Below are 20,522 nucleotides of genomic sequence, written 5' to 3' on the forward strand. Positions count from 1 at the left end.
AGAACATTTGTGATGTCACAGTGTGATAATCAAACATTCTAGAACATTTGTGATGTCACAGTATGATGTCATAATCAAACATTCTAGAACATTTGTGATGTCACAGTATGATGTCATAATCAAACATTCTAGAACATTTGTGATGTCACAGTATGATGTCATAATCAAACATTCTAGAACATTTGTGATGTCACAGTATGATGTCATAATAGAACATTCTAGAACATTTGTGTACAGTATATATATTCAACAATTCTCTCAGTAGATCTCAGATCTCAGAAGACCAAGTGAAGATATCACTTGTTGTTTCCGGCTACTTGTTTGTAAGCTTGAATATATTCTGTAGATACAATTTAAAATCCCCACATGGAAAAGGAAACAATGTCCTGTACAATCCTTAATGAGCTGCGTCTGGAGGGAAGGCTCTGTGATGTGGTTATTAAAGTCAACAGCACTGAGTTGAATGCCCACAAGGCCCTCCTGTGTGACTGCAGTGACTATTTCAGGTAAGTTTAGCTTGGTTCAGGTTAGCTTGATTCAGGTTAGCTTGGTTCAGGTTAACTTGGTTAGTAAACAGATACCATACTGTACTTTTACTGTAAACAGATACTATACTGTACTTCTACTGTAAACAGATACTGTACTTCTACTGTAAACCGATACTATACTGTACCTCTACTGTAAACAGATACTATACTGTACTTCTACTGTAAAAATATACTATAATGCACTTCTACTGTAAACAGATACTATACTGTAATTCTACTGTAAACAGATACTATACTGTACTTCTACTGTAAAAAGATACTATACTTCTACTGTGCTAAGACCCTATACTTCTACAGTGAAAATATATTACTACTAGGGCTGTCCCCGACTAAGGATTTGGATAGTCGACTATGATTGGCCAAAATCTGCCATTAGTCGACTATTAGTCGACTATATATATATATATATATATATATATATATATATATATATAAAAAAAAAGTATAATATATTTTTGTATCATTCCATTTGGGCTGTGGGGGGTGCTTAATGTCTGAAGGAGTCGACTGAAGGCTTCTTGTCCTCTGCAAACGCATGCAATTGGTCCACTGATGGATACATCTTGATATTTGTCTAGTCTAGTGTGTTCATTAGATGGGTGAAATCCTCTTTCAGTGCCTCTGTGCCTGTTTTCCTAGGCAGTTGGCCTCTGGTATGCATGCCATTAGCGTTAGCCACGCTTCTAAGAGGTTGGCAGTCGACTACGGCTCCTTTCGACCAATTAGTGGACTATTCGACTAATAGGGGTCAGCCCTAATTACTACACAGGACAGAATGTTGCTTACTGTTTACTCATCAGATATCTCTGTACTCTGCGTCCCACAGAGCCCTCTTCACTCGCTGGAGCGACTCAGAGAAAGCAGTCTACAGTATCCCTGGGGTGTCCCCGGGTATGATGCAGCTCATCATAGAGTACTCCTACACACACGTTGTGCTGGTGACAGCAGAGAACGTGGAACAGCTTCTGGTGGCTGCAGACCAGCTTCGCGTCACTGGCATAGTAGGAGCGTGCTCTGACTTCCTAGAAGGCCAGCTGTCTCTGGAAAACTGTGTCGGCATCTGGAGGTTCGTGGACATCTACTGCTGCCCTGACCTGAGGCGCAAGGCCCATCTCTTCATCGTGTGCCACTTTGAGGAGATGTTGCACGTCTCACAGGAGTTTGTGGAGCTGTCCCTGCAGCAACTGGTGGACATCATCGAGAGGGATGACCTGAACGTGAAGAGCGAGGAGACGGTGTTCGAGGCAGTCCTCCGTTGGATCGACCACTCCCATGAGGAGCGTAAAACACACATCCCTTTGCTGCTGCCCAAGGTAACTAATTGTATTACGGATACACAAACATGGTTGCTAGTGCCTGAGCCACATTATTTTTAATTTTATTTCTATTATTTTACTTTTTCTTGTTTGTCTGTCTCTTGTCAAGTTCATTATGATTCATGTTACTGTTATTATTGTTGTCGTCGCTGTTGTCATTATTATTATTATTATTATTATTATTATTATTATTATTATTATTATTATTATTATTATTATTATTATTATTATTATTATTATTATTATTATTATTATTATTATTATTATTGTACTGTTATGTTCTGTGTTATGTATGAAAATAAAATAAAATAAAAACATTTATAAAAAATAATAATAATAATTGTATTAGTGTGCATTACATTAAAACAACACTAGGTTCCCTAGTACAGTGGTTCTCAAACATTTGGGTCCAAACTGTTCCCTAGCAACAGAAACCGTCTACAACCGATGTCTAAGTTGTACCCGCTGTCTGCTTGTCTCTTCCCAGGTTCGCATGGGCTTGATGAGGCCTGACTACTTCAGGAGCAACGTCCAGAACAACCCTGTGGTGAGGGACAGCCACGACTGCAGGGCCCTCATCCTCAGCGTCCTGAACCCCTTTGGCTCCGACAGGCTCCCAAACCCCCTGACCCGCCCACGCCGGCCCCAGGAGGTCCTATTGGCCATCGGAGGCTGGGGTGGCATGGAGGCTTACAACATCCGAGCCGGTGGATGGATGGACGTGAGCGTTGAGGGGGAGAGTCCCCGGGCCTACCACGGCACCGCTTATCTCCACGGTCTGGTCTACTGCGTCGGTGGCTATAACAGCCACAGAGAGCCTCTCAGCAGTGTGCGCAGGTTCAACCCCGTCACTCGCAGCTGGCTGCAGGCGGCTCCCATGCACTCACGCCGCAGTGGGCTCAGCGTGGTCGCGTTGGACGGCTGTATCTACGCCATGGGAGGGGAGGACGGAGACGTGGTACTGAACACCGCCGAGCGCTACGAGCCTGAAACCGACCAGTGGACACTGATCTCACCCATGCTGGAGCGCAGGAGCACCGCCGGGGCAGCAGCCCTCCAGGGCAAGGTGGGTGGAACTGAGGGACACAGGGTGCTAGATGAACACAAGGAACGTTAGATCAGAAATCATAAATGTCTTTATTGCCAAGTAAGCTTGCACATACAAAAGATGTGTCTGGGTCCTTTGGTGCATCAACATTAACAGACAATTAAAGTAGAATGAAATCAAATGGAATATATAAACTAAATTAGAATATTCTTTCTTATTACAGGTTTACATCTGTGGTGGCTTCAGCTGGGCAGAGGGTCTGCTCACAGCTGAGTGCTACAGCCCAGACACCGACCAGTGGACTCTGATCGCCCCCATGAGCACCAGGCGTGACGGAGTGGGAGTGGCTGCATACGGAGGACAGGTCTATGCGGTAGGTGCACACGGAGACAAATGCTTTATACTAGATATTTCTATAGACATGTATCATTTGACTTTCAATGCTTCTGTGATGCCCTCTTTTCCCTATGTGGATTAATACAGTATCTGCCTGCCTGCCTGCCTGAGCCACACACTAAAACATTCCTCTCATGTGTCCTGTCCTCAGGCGGGAGGGTCAGACGGTAGAAACGTCCTGCGTAGCGCGGAGGCCTACAGCCCCTTGACTGACTCCTGGAGCGCCCTGCCCGACATGCTCACCCCCCGCTGCTACTTTGGCATCGCGGTGCTGGACGGCCTGCTCTTCGTGGTTGGAGGCTTCAATGGCTTCACCTTCATCTCCAACGTGGAGCGCTACGACCAGAGCAGCGACAGGTGGACTGCAGCCGAGGACATGAAGATCCAGCGCTATGGCCTAAGCTGCTGCGTAATGCATGGCCTGCCATTTAACATGAGCCAGTACGCTGCTCCCCGTGGAAGGGGAGGAGGAGAAAGGAGGAGGAAGAGGAAGAGGAGGCAGTGACCCCTGCAGTGACCGCTGGAGGAGGAGGGGGAGGAGGAGGAGGAGGAGGAGGAGGAGGAGGAGGAGGAGTGCAGGACAGAAACATGTTTTCATGTTCTGAGGTATTTTAATAACTCCTCACCAGAGCCATATAATAATCTTTTAGAAGGCTCTGCTCCTACCCCCGGAGCTTTAAAAAAATACAAAAATTCATAATTTTGATCCAGCCTTTGTGATATTCAACACTGGTGAGATGTAATATGTAATGTATCCACACTAGGCCTGTCCCCGACTAAGGATTTGTGTAGTCGACTTTGAATGGCCGAAATTTGCCGATAGTCGACAGGTAGTCGACTACCCCACCGAATGCAAAAATGTTTTATAATTATAATATATATTTTTTTGCATTCAACTAAGAGCTTGGCAGTCGACTACGGCTCTTTTCGATCGATTAGTCGACTATTCAACTAATCGAGGTCAGCCCTAATCCATACTAAATGATATTTAACCCTGGTGAGATGTACAACCATACTAAATGCACACAGCTTTCAAACACGACTGTGACTGTGACATGACAGGATTATGTCAATGACCAAGTATGGTTTTGTCAATATTCCAATGTACAGTTTTGCTTGTACAGTTGTACAGTGTCCCCCACCCACCCACCCCTCCTACCCTAAGATTCTAGAACCCTGTTTTTAAACATCTTTTTAAACTTAAAAATACTCCTGCTGTTTTTTATTTCATCCGGTATATTGTTCCAGAGTTTCACTCCTTTCACTGACACAGACATATACTTTTACGTTTTAAGTGTGGTTCGAGCTCTAGGCTGTTTCAAATTGAGTGTTCTTCTTAAATTATACGTCACCTCTCGTTCTTTAAACAAAATGTGTAAGTTACATGGCAGTTGATAACTTCTAGCTTTAAAAACAATCTCTGCTGTTTTATGGTCAACTAAGTCGAGGAACTTTAATGCCCTTAGTTCAAAAAACTGTGTGTTTGTAGGATGGAGATAACTAACATTGTTCACAACCCTTATTGCCTTTTTCTGTAAGATGATAATCGGATTCAGATTAGTTTTGTATGTGTTTCCCCAAGTTTCTATACAGTAAGTTAGCTATCGTAATAAAAGAGTACAATAAATTGTGTATAATGATCTCAAATTTAATATGTGTCTGTTTTTTTTTAAGATACCTAAGCTACGCTCTGTTTTTTTCTTTAATATGAGTTTTCCAGCTGAGGTTTTGGTCTATCACGACCCCCAAAAAAGTATATTCATTTACTCTTTCAAGATGAACATTATCTATGCATATCTCTACTTGAGTATCCGGATGTATTTTCTTATTACCAAACAAAATACATTTAGACTTACTTATATTTAAGGAGAGTTTGTTAGTATCAAGCCAACATTTCAGCTTCCCCAGTTCACCTGTAATATTTGTTAGCAACTGTTGAAGGTCTGCACCTGAACACATTTTTTTAGTATCATCTGCAAAAATGACAAATTTAAGTGCATCAGAAACATCAATGATATCATTAATATACAATATAAATAATTTCGGTCCTAAAATGGATCCTTGCGGTACCCCACATGTTATCACTTTGCAGGATGATCTGGTCTCCCCCATCGGCACACATTGTTTCCTATTTTCTATGTAACTTTTTATCCAACTGAGCCCTACCACTCTAATTCCATGCTTTTCAAGTTTTCTGAGTAAAATATCACGGTCAATGGTATCGAAAGCTTTTTTCAGATCAATAAAAACTCCAACTGCATACTTTTTATTTTATCGATTGAATTTGTTAACTCTTCTGCTACCTGCATGAGAGCCATTGATGAACAGTGTAAAGGACCGTTTCAGTCTTCTGACTCTAAAGGGTTAACCCTTTAGAGTCAGAAGACTGTTTCTCCCTTAATTAAAACCCTTTAGAGTCAGAAGACTGTTTCTCCCTTAATTAATTAAGGGAGAAACGGTCTTCTGACATGGCCTCGTGAAAACAACAGAGAGGGAGAATCTGGCAGGATCATTTATTTTTAATGTGAGTCCAAATTCAAGGCGCCAGGTACAAATGGCCATGAGCGCAGACTGTCGGCTGGGGGTCGGCTGGGGGTCAGCTGGGGGTCAGCTGGGGGTCGGCTGGGGGTCGGCTGGGCACAGAGAGATTCCAATCCAGGAGACCGACTGACCGACTCTACTGCTGGCCACACCACCTCAGGCTCGGCTCTTTTGCCTAAAGGGTGCTGTTTGACGGCATTACAGATTAAACCTTTAAGTCTGATGATTTTACATTTTTACATTTACATTCACATTTACATTTAGTCATTTAGCTCAACGCTTTTATCCAAAGCGACTTACACAAGTTTTGTATGACAAGTCGTCAGGAAGGGTACAACTCTAGCTGGGTAACAACAATGTTCATCAAACAAGTGTTTGTGCTGCAGTGTTGAGTGTATGTTAGTATATTAGGAAGAGTGCCGGACAGTAGAGGACAGTAAGCAGGTTAGTGTATAGGTTCGTTTTTTTTCTTTTCATTTTAGATATTGATTGAACTTTATGAACCAAAATCTAAGGTGAACATTATTGTCAAATACATTTGACTCTTTGGAAACAGAAGTGACCTCACGCTGACCTCTGTTTTGAGAAACAGATCAAATGCTTTTATTGAGTTTGTGCCAAACACAGTTACAATGGTGATACGTGTGTCAGGTTGCAAACATATTCATTGTTTTGCTATTTCATGGTAGACATGCACTAATTGTAATCAATTCCCAGTTTAGGTTATGTGATGTCAGTTGGCAAGTAATCTGCACAATGCTTCATTTTGACATGAGGGGGGGGGGGCTCAGGAGGTAGAGTGGCCATCTGGTAATCAGAAGGTTCCCGGTTCGATTCCGGTTCCTCCCCGGGCAGCGTGTTGAAGTGTCCTTGAGCAAGACACTTAACCCCTAACTGCGCCCAATGAGCAGGTCGGCACCTTGCATGGTCGCCTCCACCGTCGGTGTGTGAATGTGTGAGTGAATGTGGGAGTGAATGTGTGAGTGAATGTGTGAGTGAATGTGTGAGTGAATGTGTGAGTGAATGTGTGAGTGAATGGGTGAGTGAATGGGTGAGTGAATGGGTGAGTGAATGGGTGAGTGAATGTGTGAGTGAATGGGTGAGTGAATGGGTGAGTGAATGGGTGAGTGAATGTGTGAGTGAATGGGTGAGTGAATGGGTGAGTGAATGGGTGAGTGAATGTGTGAGTGAATGTGTGAGTGAATGGGTGAATGGGTGAGTGAATGGGTGAGTGAATGGGTGAGTGAATGTGTGAGTGACTGGGTGAGTGAATGGGTGAATGGGTGAGTGAATGGGTGAGTGAATGGGTGAGTGAATGGGTGAGTGAATGGGTGAGTGTGAGGCATAAGTTGTAAAGCGCTTTGGATAAAAGCTGTTATATAAATGCACCATTTAGAGGTAGTAATAATAATAGAACATGGAATAATTTGACATGAACAGTCCTTTGCCATCATGCTCTTAGACTCATCTATTTAGATGTTTCATACTACGGTAGTTATTTCTTGCCGATTCAGCATTTCCATAGTAATTGTCTGTGAAAGTGTCAAAGTGTGTTAAACACATCATACAACTAATTCCCTGATTTACCTGTTTTAAAGGCCCACGGCGCATCGATGTATGAACATGTTATGCAAAGGCTTTGTCAAGTAAAGTGTTCCTTTATTAATCCCCTTGGGAAGTGTCATAGCAGCATGGGGGAGGGGGGGTACAGGCAGGACAGGTAGTAATGATACTAGAACGTAGAACACAGTGCAAGTAGTGATGATGATAGTGATAAGTTATAACAGTAGTGAGTGGCAGGATTCAATTTGATTGATTGATTGATTGATTGAACATGTTATTAACAGATTGCAGAATGGGTACAATACAGTACGGCTCAATACACACAATTGTTAAGGGGATGCAGACCAGAGAAAGACTTTCGTCTTGTTTACATCAGGGTCCCCCATTTAAATTCATCAAGACATTTATGACATACATGACATACAGATATACAGTACTGTTACATCCAGACATTTATGACATACATGATATACAAATATACAGTACTGTTTATTTACAGACAGAGTTTCTAAAAGAGAATATATACATTTGAGGGGGAGGAAACTGTACATTGGGGGGGTTGGATGGGTGGGGGGGGGCGGATTTGGACATTTACCGGGTTTAGTTTAGAATTGCAGCCTCTCGTAGGTGCTCTTTTAGAGTGGTTTTGAAGGTGGGTAGTGATTCACATTATTTTACGGTTGTGGGCAGGGCGTTCCACATTGTTGTGGCATAATTGCGAAACGTGTTTAGTCCCTTGTTTGAGCCGGTTGAACATGATTTGTGGAGCTCCCTCTGGTGTCGTGGTATTCACTGACCTTTGGGAAGTATGTCGACATGTACATGGGTACCTTAGTGGTGTAGTGTATCTTGTAGACCAGGCCCATTGCAAGTTGCTGTACTCTGTCGTCTACTCTAAGCCATCCTAGGTTGTCAACGTGGGCAGGGGTGAGGTGGGTTCTAGGAGTCAGGTCAAGTAGAAGTCTGACCAGTTTGTTTTGTGATGTTTGTAATCTTGTTTTTTAGTGCCTTTGAGGTGCTTTGGTACCATGAGGTCGTAGTACCCTTGAATGAGTGCTCCTGCCAGAGTCTTCAAGGTATTCTTGTTTACCAGAGAGGAGATCCGGTACAAGAATCTAGTTCGTTGGTTGACTTTTTTTAATTACATTGGTTGCCATTTTGTCACAGGAAAGATTTGCCTCTAAGATGGAACCCAGGTAGGTAATTTCATCTTTCCTTGTGACAATATTGTCACCCACTGTGAGCCGTCGGTCTTGCTGAGTTTGTTATTTGAACCGAAGAGAATAGACTCTGTTTTACCCAGGTGTAATGATAGTTTGTTATCAGCGAGCCATAATGCTGATTCTGCCGAGTTCAGAGCTGAGGGTTTTTTCAACCTGTAACTTGTTCTTGTCAGAGACCAGCAGGCAGGGCCGCCTCAGGGGGTGTGCGAGCAGTGCGGTCGCACAGGGCCTCGCGCGGAAGGGGGGCCTCGCAAAATAAAAAATAAAAAAAATAAAAAAAAAATATTTTTTATTTATAATTTTTTTTATTTTTTATTTTTTTTATTTTTTATTTTTTTTGCAAGGCCCCCCTTCCCGCGAGGCCCTTTTTCATCACATACCTAAAATCTAGTTTAGCTTATATGCTTATATATTTCACATTAGACACGTTTGTAGAATGTGTCTGACTTGTTCCTGGGTCTGCACCTGGGTCACTATTGGAGCTCTGGTGCTCTGCAGCAGACATACTATTGGTTTCAACGAAGGGAGTGGTTACTTACATCATGTGTAGTACGCCGCCGGAAACTTAAACGAAGAAGAAGAAGAAGAGTCAGCTGCGTTTGACTATTTCGCGCGTGCAGCTTTTGACTATTATGCTTAGTTATGCCAGCCAAGGTCGGTCATTATCAGTCGGTCAGTCACCAAGGAACGTTGACGAAAGGCCTCTCGCTGGCGGGACAAATGGCCGTAGCCTTGTCATGATGCAGTCGGGATATAGCCATGATGATGTCGGCTAGTAGCTAGCTTAGCTAAAGGCTAACTAGCGTTAGCTAACCTAGAGATGCAGCCAAGATGAAGAGGATGGTCGTTTGGCAGATGAACTTCGTCAACTCCACGCGGTTGTCTCCATCCTCTTGGACGTTTGGTGAGTTTTTAACCTATTCTATTAACTCTATTCTATTCCCGCCGTGGACATCGCTCTCTCTCTCTCTCTCTCTCTCTCTGGAGCTAAACTGGCCGACTAGCTGTTGTAGTACTAGTACAAGTAGCTAACGGTGTATGGCCTGGTGTCAGTAGCCGCATAGCTTGCTTCTGCGTTAGCTAATGGTTAGCGATAGCCTGGTTGAGCTAACTGTTAGCCAGTTAGCTGTTTAGCTTCGACGTTAGCTGCCGGCTGGGAACGTTCGTTTGATGCTATCAGTTAGCCTTGAGTTAGCTGTTAGCTTGTGCTACGACCATTGACATTAGCCGTGAGAATAGCAGGGGGTTCTGGCACTCTGACTACGACATCATCTTTGACAGAAGATGTAGTCGGGCCTGCACCATGACAAGGCTCTGGCCATAGCTTATTTTTCTCCCGACAGCGAGAGGCCTTTTGTCAACGTGGAGACCTGTGTTGCGGCCTTTCACCCTGCGTTCCTTGGTGCAGGTAAGATTAATGAAAATGTCATGACATTACCCCACTCTTCCTTCCTTCCCCTCCCGAATGTTTTGTTAATAACGATGTTTTTTTCCAGGCAAAACATATGCTACTTCACAACATTTGGAGATACGACATGTGCTGTGTGTGAATGTCTTGGTCGTTTGTGTAGCTTGGGTAGCGTTGGGCCGTTGGCCAAAGCTGTGTGTGGCCTGGTGTCACAGTACCTGGCTAGCCTATTTAGCTGATGTCGGCCATTGGCTCCTTGCTGCTTTGGTTTCTCTGGTATAGACCCTTTGGATTTAAGTGTTGATCTTTGTCCTTTTGGATCTCTCATACATGCTCTCTCTCTAACACACACACACACACACACATGCTCTCTCTCTCTCTCTCTCTCTCTCTCTCTCTCTCTCTCTCTCTCATACATGCTCTCTCTCTAACACACATGCTCTCTCTCTCTCTCTCTCTCTCTTTCTAACACACACAGTCTGCCTATGGCGGCCTTTCTCGATGGCTAGGCTGTGCTCGCTGAGTCTGTACATAGTCAAGGATCTTCAGTCACAGTGCTCAGGTATTCTGCCACTGTGTACTCTCTGTTTAGGGCCAAATAGCATTTCAATTTCTTTCCAATGTGTCTCTCTCTCTCTCTCTCTCTCTCTTGGATTTAAGTGTTGATCTTTGTCCTTTTGGATCTCTCATACATGCTCTCTCTCTAACACACATGACAAACACACATGCTCTCTCTCTCTCTCTCTCTCTCTCTCTCTCTCTTTCTAACACACACAGTCTGCCTATGGCGGCCTTTCTCGATGGCTAGGCTGTGCTCGCTGAGTCTGTACATAGTCAAGGATCTTCAGTCACAGTGCTCAGGTATTCTGCCACTGTGTACTCTCTGTTTAGGGCCAAATAGCATTTCAATTTCTTTCCAATGTGTCTCTCTCTCTCTCTCTCTGTACACTGTATATTGACTGTAGAACGGGAGCTCTCTCTCGCTCTCTCTTTTGCTATATGTTGACTGTATCATGCCCCGCCTCGGGCAGCGCTATTATTTAAGAATATGTTGACTGGAGGCGGTTAGGTGGTCGAGCGGAGATTGCGTTCGTCACCAGCCCCGGAGCTGTGAGCTTGGTTCGCCTGTTCGAATCCAGCTCACAGCTCCGGGGTTGTCACCAGCTTGGCTGGCCGTCTGCACTGATACAATTGGCTGTATCAGAGGGTGGGAGAAGCTGGCGGGGTGGGTCCGGGTCGTTGTAAACAGCGACTCCTACAGTTCGGTCGGGGCGCCTGCTAAGCGCGGATTGGACGTGAGGGGGATAGTGTGGTCCTCCCACACGCTACGCCCTCTCAATGAGAATCCGCGCTGCCAGGTGAAAAGAAGCGGTGATTGGCTGGACGTGTGTCGGAGGAAGCACGTGGTAGCCTCCACTCTCCCAAATGATCTGACTGTGGGGGGGTAAAAGCGCAGCGACCAGGAAGGGACTGGGAATTGGCATACGACTAACATTGGGATGGGAGAAAATTGGAGGAAAATGGAGGGGGAAAAAGACAAAAAAAAAGAAAAGAAAAAAAGAATATGTTGACTGTATGAAAAAAAAAAAATATATATATATATATATATATAATTATTATTATTTTTTTTAACCTTTTGGGGGGGGGGGGGGGGGGGGGGCTCGCGTTAAATCTGAGTCGTCCGCAAACAGGAACAAGTTGCAGTCACAAGCTGACGACATGTCATTTGCATAAATTAGGAACAGTAGCGGTCCTTGTGGAACACCACAGCTCACTGGGAGGGGGGGGGGATAGTGTACCGTTTACCTCCACCATCTGTTCTCTCCCCTCCAGGTAGGATTGCATCCAGCTCACTGGTGAACTATCAAAACCAATTGCCAATCAGACAGTAGTAATAGTGATGATGGTATAAATGGTCCAAACCATAGTAACACACTGTACCAGAGTCCATGCAGTGTTTGTTATTAAGAGTCAGACAGTCCTAACAGTGTTTATTATTAAGAGTCAGATAGTCCTAACATTGTTTATTATTAAGAGTCAAATAGTCCTAACAGTGTTTATTATTAAGAGTCAGACAGTCCTAACAGTGTTTATTATTAAGAGTCAGATAGTCCTAACAGTGTTTATTATTAAAGTGATGAACACCACACCATAGACTTATGTGTAATAATAGACCATAAAATCTGCTGGAAACCTCACATAAAATGTCCAAACTAAACTGTCAAGAAGCATTTCAGTCATGAGTAAAGTAAAGCACATTCTGGATAGAAAATCACTCTACATTATACTGTTCACTAGTAGTTTTCCATATTTAAATTACTGTGCTGAAGTCTGGGGAAACACTTATAATTCTACACTACAACCACTTTTTATACTCCAAAAAAGGGCCATAAGGATAGTTCACATTGCAGGTTATCGTGATATTTTTAAAGTCAAAAACATTAAAGTTAAATAATCGTGTGGAATTTAAAATGGCACAATTAATGTATAAAGCAAAAGGTAATGTACTTGTTCTTTGATAGGGAGGGGGGTTATAAACTGAGGGGAGAACTCAATTTAAAAGTTCTTAATGTACGCACTACCATGAGAAGACACTGCATCTCGATATGTGGAGTGAAACTGTGGAACAGTCTGAATGTGGTGCTAAAACAATGTCCAAATATGAGACAATTCAAACTGATTTATAAGGAAATGATGTTCACGAGGTACAGGGATGAGGAAGGGACTTGATATTCACGGGTGTTTACATTTTTATTTAATTCTTTCATGTTTTACATAATATATTTTTTTTTCTTTTTTTTGCATATATATAAATTTGTTTTGAAATGTTTTAAATTAAGGGCGGCTAGGTGGCGCAGTGGGCAAGGCGCTCACCACCAACAAAGGAGATGCTGGGTTCTCGGCGTTGCAACCAGCTTGGCTGGTCGTTCATACTAATACAATTGGCAGTGTTAGGGGTGGGAAGCTGGTGGGTGGGGATCGGACGTTGTGGACAGCGACTCCTACAGGTCGGTTGGTGCGCCTGCGCAGTAGAATCAGGAAGCGACGAGGGCGGCGTGTCCCTCCCACGCAGACCCCCGCCGCTGAGAGGTCGCGCTGTGCAGGTGAAAAGATGTCTCTTAATAATAAACACTGTTAGGACTATCTGACTCTTAATAATAAACACTGTTAGGACTATCTGACTCTTAATAATAAACACTGTTAGGACTGTCTGACTCTTAATAATAAACACTGTTAGGACTATCTGACTCTTAATAATAAACACTGTTAGGACTATCTGACTCTTAATAATAAACACTGTTAGGACTATCTGACTCTTAATAATAAACACTGTTAGGACTATCTGACTCTTAATAATAAACACTGTTAGGACTATCTGACTCTTAATAATAAACACTGTTAGGACTATCTGACTCTTAATAATAAACACTGTTAGGACTATCTGACTCTTAATAATAAACACTGTTAGGACTATCTGACTCTTAATAATAAACACTGTTAGGACTATTTGACTCTTAATAATAAACACTGACTCTTAATAATAAACATTGTTAGGACTATCTGACTCTTAATAATAAACACTGTTAGGACTGTCTGACTCTTAATAATAAACATTGTTAGGACTGTCTGACTCTTAATAATAAACATTGTTAGGACTATCTGACTCTTAATAATAAACACTGTTAGGACTGTCTGACTCTTAATAATAAACACTGTTAGGACTATCTGACTCTTAATAATAAACACTGTTAGGACTATCTGACTCTTAATAATAAACACTGTTAGGACTGTCTGACTCTTAATAATAAACACTGTTAGGACTATCTGACTCTTAATAATAAACACTGTTAGGACTATTTGACTCTTAATAATAAACACTATTAGGACTGTCTGACTCTTAATAATAAACACTGTTAGGACTATCTGACTCTTAATAATAAACACTGTTAGGACTATCTGACTCTTAATAATAAACACTGTTAGGACTGTCTGACTCTTAATAATAAACACTATTAGGACTATCTGACTCTTAATAATAAACACTGTTAGGACTATCTGACTCTTAATAATAAACACTGTTAGGACTGTCTGACTCTTAATAATAAACACTGTTAGGACTATCTGACTCTTAATAATAAACACTGTTAGGACTATCTGACTCTTAATAATAAACACTGTTAGGACTATCTGACTCTTAATAATAAACACTGTTAGGACTATTTGACTCTTAATAATAAACACTGTTAGGACTATTTGACTCTTAATAATAAACACTATTAGGACTGTCTGACTCTTAATAATAAACACTGTTAGGACTATCTGACTCTTAATAATAAACACTGTTAGGACTGTCTGACTCTTAATAATAAACACTGTTAGGACTATCTGACTAACTGTGTGAGGGCTGGTCCATTACCGCACGCTTCCAGGTACCAATTACCTCCACACACCTGAAGAGAGTTTCGAATCAGCTCGAAGGGAGCCCTTATATACTCGGGGTTTCTGAATGTTCATTGTCGGGTCATTTTGCTTACCTCCGCCTGCAGCTTGTTCCTCCCGTGTTGTTCTCCATTTGTTTCTCCAGTACGCCTTGGAGTTCACCGCTGTCGCCCCTCTCTGCTCCCGTGGACCCGCGCCCCGTATCTCACTTTGCCCCTTGGTGAGTCTGGAAGTATATCTTTGATGCTCTGTTTTTCCAGGACTCAAGACCTTTCTGTTTTTTGTGTGTTTCGTTAACACTGAAGAGGTATCGCCTTTTGTTATTGCTGGACTCGGCTCTATTACTGGACTGCCTCGTAATCCCTGCGTTCGGTTATTGACATTCCTCTTTTTCTCTGTTCCTCTCCGAGTGGATAGACAGTAAGCTGCAGAGCCGCAGAGCCAGAGGCCGCAGCGCCACAGAGCCAACTCTGCTCTGGGCCGAGCTGCAGAGCCGCAGAGCCTACTCTGCTCAAGGACATTCCCCCTGAATGCTTATGTTGTTTTTTCGCTCTTTCTGTTTGTAAATAAATACGCCCTTCGTTTTTGGCTAACTCTGAACTACCTGTCTGTGTCGTGCTGTTGGGGTTGTTTACAAACCATAACAAACTGACTCTTAATAATAAACACTGTTAGGACTAACTGACTCTTAATAATAAACACTGTTAGGACTAACTGACTCTTAATAATAAACACTGTTAGGACTATCTGACTCTTAATAATAAACACTGTTAGGACTATCTGACTCTTAATAATAAACACTGTTAGGACTGTCTGACTCTTAATAATAAACACTGTTAGGACTGTCTGACTCTTAATAATAAACACTGTTAGGACTGTCTGACTCTTAATAATAAACACTGTTAGGACTATCTGACTAACTGACTCTAATAATAAACACTGTTAGGACTAACTGACTCTTAATAATAAACACTGTTAGGACTATCTGACTAACTGACTCTAATAATAAACACTGTTAGGACTAACTGACTCTTAATAATAAACACTGTTAGGACTATCTGACTCTTAATAATAAACACTGTTAGGACTATCTGACTAACTGACTCTAATAATAAACACTGTTAGGACTAACTCTTAATAATAAACACTGTTAGGACTATCTGACTCTTAATAATAAACACTGTTAGGACTATCTGACTCTTAATAATAAACACTGTTAGGACTGTCTGACTCTTAATAATAAACACTGTTAGGACTATCTGACTCTTAATAATAAACACTGTTAGGACTATCTGACTCTTAATAATAAACACTGTTAGGACTATCTGACTCTTAATAATAAACACTATTAGGACTGTCTGACTCTTAATAATAAACACTGTTAGGACTGTCTGACTCTTAATAATAAACACTGTTAGGACTATCTGACTCTTAATAATAAACACTGTTAGGACTATCTGACTCTTAATAATAAACACTGTTAGGACTGTCTGACTCTTAATAATAAACACTGTTAGGCAGGGACGTGCACAGGACTTTAGAGGGGCAGGTGCTCAAAGGCTGAAAAGGGCACTGGGCCTGTGCTATTTTTGGGGGCCCTTTTTGGGCGGGGAGGGGCCTTTTTATGCTTTTTGGGTTTTTTTGGTGATCAAATATTGAATATTGAACTATAATAATCAGTGCAGGAGCTCACTTATCCTTGAAAGACACTTTTATCACTGACTTAAAAGGCCCATACATCTCCATAAATGTTCAGGGCGGAGGGAATAAGTGCTTACCCTACAGACCCCAAGTCTGTTAGGACAGCAGACTCGGTTGGCACAGCTCAAAACTTAGCTTTCAAAAAATAGCTTTTAAATGAATTATCTTTATTTCATTGTCTTATTTTTCTTTATTTCTATAAATTTTACTTAAATATTTTATTATAATTTGTATCATTGTTTTATGTCGTTTTTTTCTATCATTTTATTTGTTCTTTTTTAATGTCAACATATTATTTATATTATTCAAAATGACCTCAAACATGTTCCGTTGTGATGTCACAGTATGATGTAATAATCAAACATTCTAGAACATGTGTGATGTCACAGTATGATGTCATAATCAAACATTCTAGAACATTTGTGATGTCACAGTATGATGTCATAATCAAACATTCTAGAACATTTGTGATGTCACAGTATGATATCATAATCAAACATTCTAGAACATTTGTGATGTCACAGTATGATGTCATAATCAAACATTCTAGAACATTTGTGATGTCACAGTATGATAATCAAACATTCTAGAACATTTGTGATGTCACAGTATGATGTCATAATCAAACATTCTAGAACATTTGTGATGTCACAGTATGATGTCATAATCAAACATTCTAGAACATTTGTGATGTCACAGTATGATGTCATAATCAAACATTCTAGAACATTTGTGATGTCACAGTATGATGTCATAATAGAACATTCTAGCACATTTGTGATGTCACAGTATGATGTCATAATCAAACATTCTAGAACATTTGTGATGTCACAGTGTGATAATCAAACATTCTAGAACATTTGTGATGTCACAGTATGATGTCATAATCAAACATTCTAGAACATTTGTGATGTCACAGTATGATGTCATAATCAAACATTCTAGAACATTTGTGATGTCACAGTATGATGTCATAATCAAACATTCTAGAACATTTGTGATGTCACAGTATGATGTCATAATAGAACATTCTAGAACATTTGTGTACAGTATATATATTCAACAATTCTCTCAGTAGATCTCAGATCTCAGAAGACCAAGTGAAGATATCACTTGTTGTTTCCGGCTACTTGTTTGTAAGCTTGAATATATTCTGTAGATACAATTTAAAATCCCCACATGGAAAAGGAAACAATGTCCTGTACAATCCTTAATGAGCTGCGTCTGGAGGGAAGGCTCTGTGATGTGGTTATTAAAGTCAACAGCACTGAGTTGAATGCCCACAAGGCCCTCCTGTGTGACTGCAGTGACTATTTCAGGTAAGTTTAGCTTGGTTCAGGTTAGCTTGATTCAGGTTAGCTTGGTTCAGGTTAACTTGGTTAGTAAACAGATACCATACTGTACTTTTACTGTAAACAGATACTATACTGTACTTCTACTGTAAACAGATACTGTACTTCTACTGTAAACTGATACTATACTGTACCTCTACTGTAAACAGATACTATACTGTACTTCTACTGTAAAAAGATACTATAATGCACTTCTACTGTAAACAGATACTATACTGTAATTCTACTGTAAACAGATACTATACTGTACTTCTACTGTAAAAAGATACTATACTTCTACTGTGCTAAGACCCTATACTTCTACAGTGAAAATATATTACTACTAGGGCTGTCCCCGACTAAGGATTTGGATAGTCGACTATGATTGGCCAAAATCTGCCATTAGTCGACTATTAGTCGACTATATATATATATAAAAAAAAAAAGTATAATATATTTTTGTATCATTCCATTTGGGCTGTGGGGGGTGCTTAATGTCTGAAGGAGTCGACTGAAGGCTTCTTGTCCTCTGCAAAAGCATGCAATTGGTCCACTGATGGATACATCTTGATATTTGTCTAGTCTAGTGTGTTCATTAGATGGGTGAAATCCTCTTTCAGTGCCTCTGTGCCTGTTTTCCTAGGCAGTTGGCCTCTGGTATGCGTGCCATTAGCGTTAGCCACGCTTCTAAGAGGTTGGCAGTCGACTACGGCTCCTTTCGACCAATTAGTGGACTATTCGACTAATAGGGGTCAGCCCTAATTACTACACAGGACAGAATGTTGCTTACTGTTTACTCATCAGATATCTCTGTACTCTGCGTCCCACAGAGCCCTCATCACTCGCTGGAGCGACTCAGAGAAAGCAGTCTACAGTATCCCTGGGGTGTCCCCGGGTATGATGCAGCTCATCATAGAGTACTCCTACACACACGTTGTGCTGGTGACAGCAGAGAACGTGGAAGAGCTTCTGGTGGCTGCAGACCAGCTTCTCGTCACTGGCATAGTAGGAGCGTGCTCTGACTTCCTAGAAGGCCAGCTGTCTCTGGAAAACTGTGTCGGCATCTGGAGGTTCGTGAACATCTACTGCTGCCCTGACCTGAGGCGCAAGGCCCATCTCTTCATCGTGTGCCACTTTGAGGAGATGTTGCACGTCTCACAGGAGTTTGTGGAGCTGTCCCTGCAGCAACTGGTGGACATCATCGAGAGGGATGACCTGAACGTGAAGAGCGAGGAGACGGTGTTCGAGGCAGTCCTCCGTTGGATCGACCACTCCCATGAGGAGCGTAAAACACACATCCCTTTGCTGCTGCCCAAGGTAACTAATTGTATTACGGATACACAAACATGGTTGCTAGTGCCTGAGCCACATTTATTTAAAATTTCATTTTTATTATTTTACTTTTTCTTGTTTGTCTGTCTCTTGTCAAGGTCATTATGATTCATGTTACTGTTATTATTGTTGTCGTCGCTGTTGTCATTATTATTATTATTATTATTATTATTATTATTATTATTATTATTATTATTATTATTATTATTATTATTATTATTATTATTATTATTATTGTACTGTTATGTTCTGTTTTATGTATGAAAAGAAAAGAAAAGAAAAACATTCATAAAAAAAAGAAAAAAAACTAATTGTATTAGTGTGCATTACATTAAAACAACACTAGGTTCCCTAGTACAGTGGTTCTCAAACATTTGGGTCCAAACTGTTCCCTAGCAACAGAAACCGTCTACAACCGATGTCTAAGTTGTACCCGCTGTCTGCTTGTCTCTTCCCAGGTTCGCATGGGCTTGATGAGGCCTGACTACTTCAGGAGCAACGTCCAGAACAACCCTGTGGTGAGGGACAGCCACGACTGCAGGCCCCTCATCCTCAGCATCCTGAACCCCCCTGGCTCCAACAGGCTCCCAAACCCCCTGACCCGCCCACGCCGGCCCCAGGAGGTCCTATTGGCCATCGGAGGCGGGGGTGGCATGGAGGCTTACAACATCCGAGCCGGTGGATGGATGGATGTGAGCGTTGAGGGGGAGAGTTCCCGGTGGTGGCACGGCACCGCTTATCTCCACGGTCTGGTCTACTGCGTCGGTGGCTTGGACGGCGTAGAGCCTCTCAACAGTGTGCGCAGGTTCAACCCCGTCACTCGCAGCTGGCTGCAGGCGGCTCCCATGCACTCAGGCCGCAGTGGGCTCAGCGTGGTCGTGTTGGACGGCTGTATCTACGCCATGGGAGGGTTGGATGGACACGTGGACCTGAACACCGCCGAGCGCTACGAGCCTGAAACCAACCAGTGGACACTGATCTCACCCATGCTGGAGCACAGGAGCGGCGCCGGGGCAGCAGCCCTCCAGGGCAAGGTGGGTGGAACTGAGGGACACAGGGTGCTAGATGAACACAAGGAACATTAGATCAGAAATCATAAATGTCTTTATTGCCAAGTAAGCTTGCACATACAAAAGATGTGTCTGGGTCCTTTGGTGCATCAACATTAACAGACAATTAAAGTAGAATGAAATCAAATGGAATATATAAACTAAATTAGAATATTCTTTCTTATTACAGGTTTACATCTGTGGTGGCTTCAGCTGGACGGGGTGTCTGCTCACAGCTGAGTGCTACAGCCCAGACACCGACCAGTGGACTCTGATCGCCCCCATGAGCACCAGGCGTTGGGGACTGGGAGTGGCTGCATACGGAGGACATGTCTATGCGGTAGGTGCACACAGAGACAAATGCTTTATACTAGATATTTCTATAGACATGTATTATTTGACTTTCAATGCTTCTGTGATGCCCTCATTTCCCTAAATGGATTAATACAGTGTCTGCCTGCCTGCCTGCCTGAGCCACACACTAAGACATTCCTCTCATGTGTCCTGTCCTCAGGTGGGAGGGGAGGACGGTGTAAACTACCTGCGTAGCGCGGAGGCCTACAGCCCCTTGACTGACTCCTGGAGCGCCCTGCCCAACATGCTCACCCCCCGCTGCTACTTTGGCA

The 20,522-nt window shown here is 42.2% G+C and overlaps 1 protein-coding gene across 1 annotated transcript in view; it reads left to right on the top strand.

The window, feature by feature from the left end:
* LOC311236453 (short-chain specific acyl-CoA dehydrogenase, mitochondrial-like) overlaps positions 1–20,522 on the top strand; it is a gene marked incomplete at its 5' end in the record, with an annotated part of 100,133 nt that overhangs the window by 9,422 nt on the left and 70,189 nt on the right. The window contains one exon of the mRNA XM_084324134.1: positions 14,629–14,703. Coding sequence (XP_084180260.1) covers positions 14,629–14,703 — 75 coding nt within the window. The remainder of the gene's footprint in view (positions 1–14,628; positions 14,704–20,522) is intronic.

This window comes from Notolepis coatsorum (genome assembly GCF_963971535.1).
Source record: "Notolepis coatsorum genome assembly, chromosome: 11".
NCBI classification, from domain to species: domain Eukaryota; kingdom Metazoa; phylum Chordata; class Actinopteri; order Aulopiformes; family Paralepididae; genus Notolepis; species Notolepis coatsorum.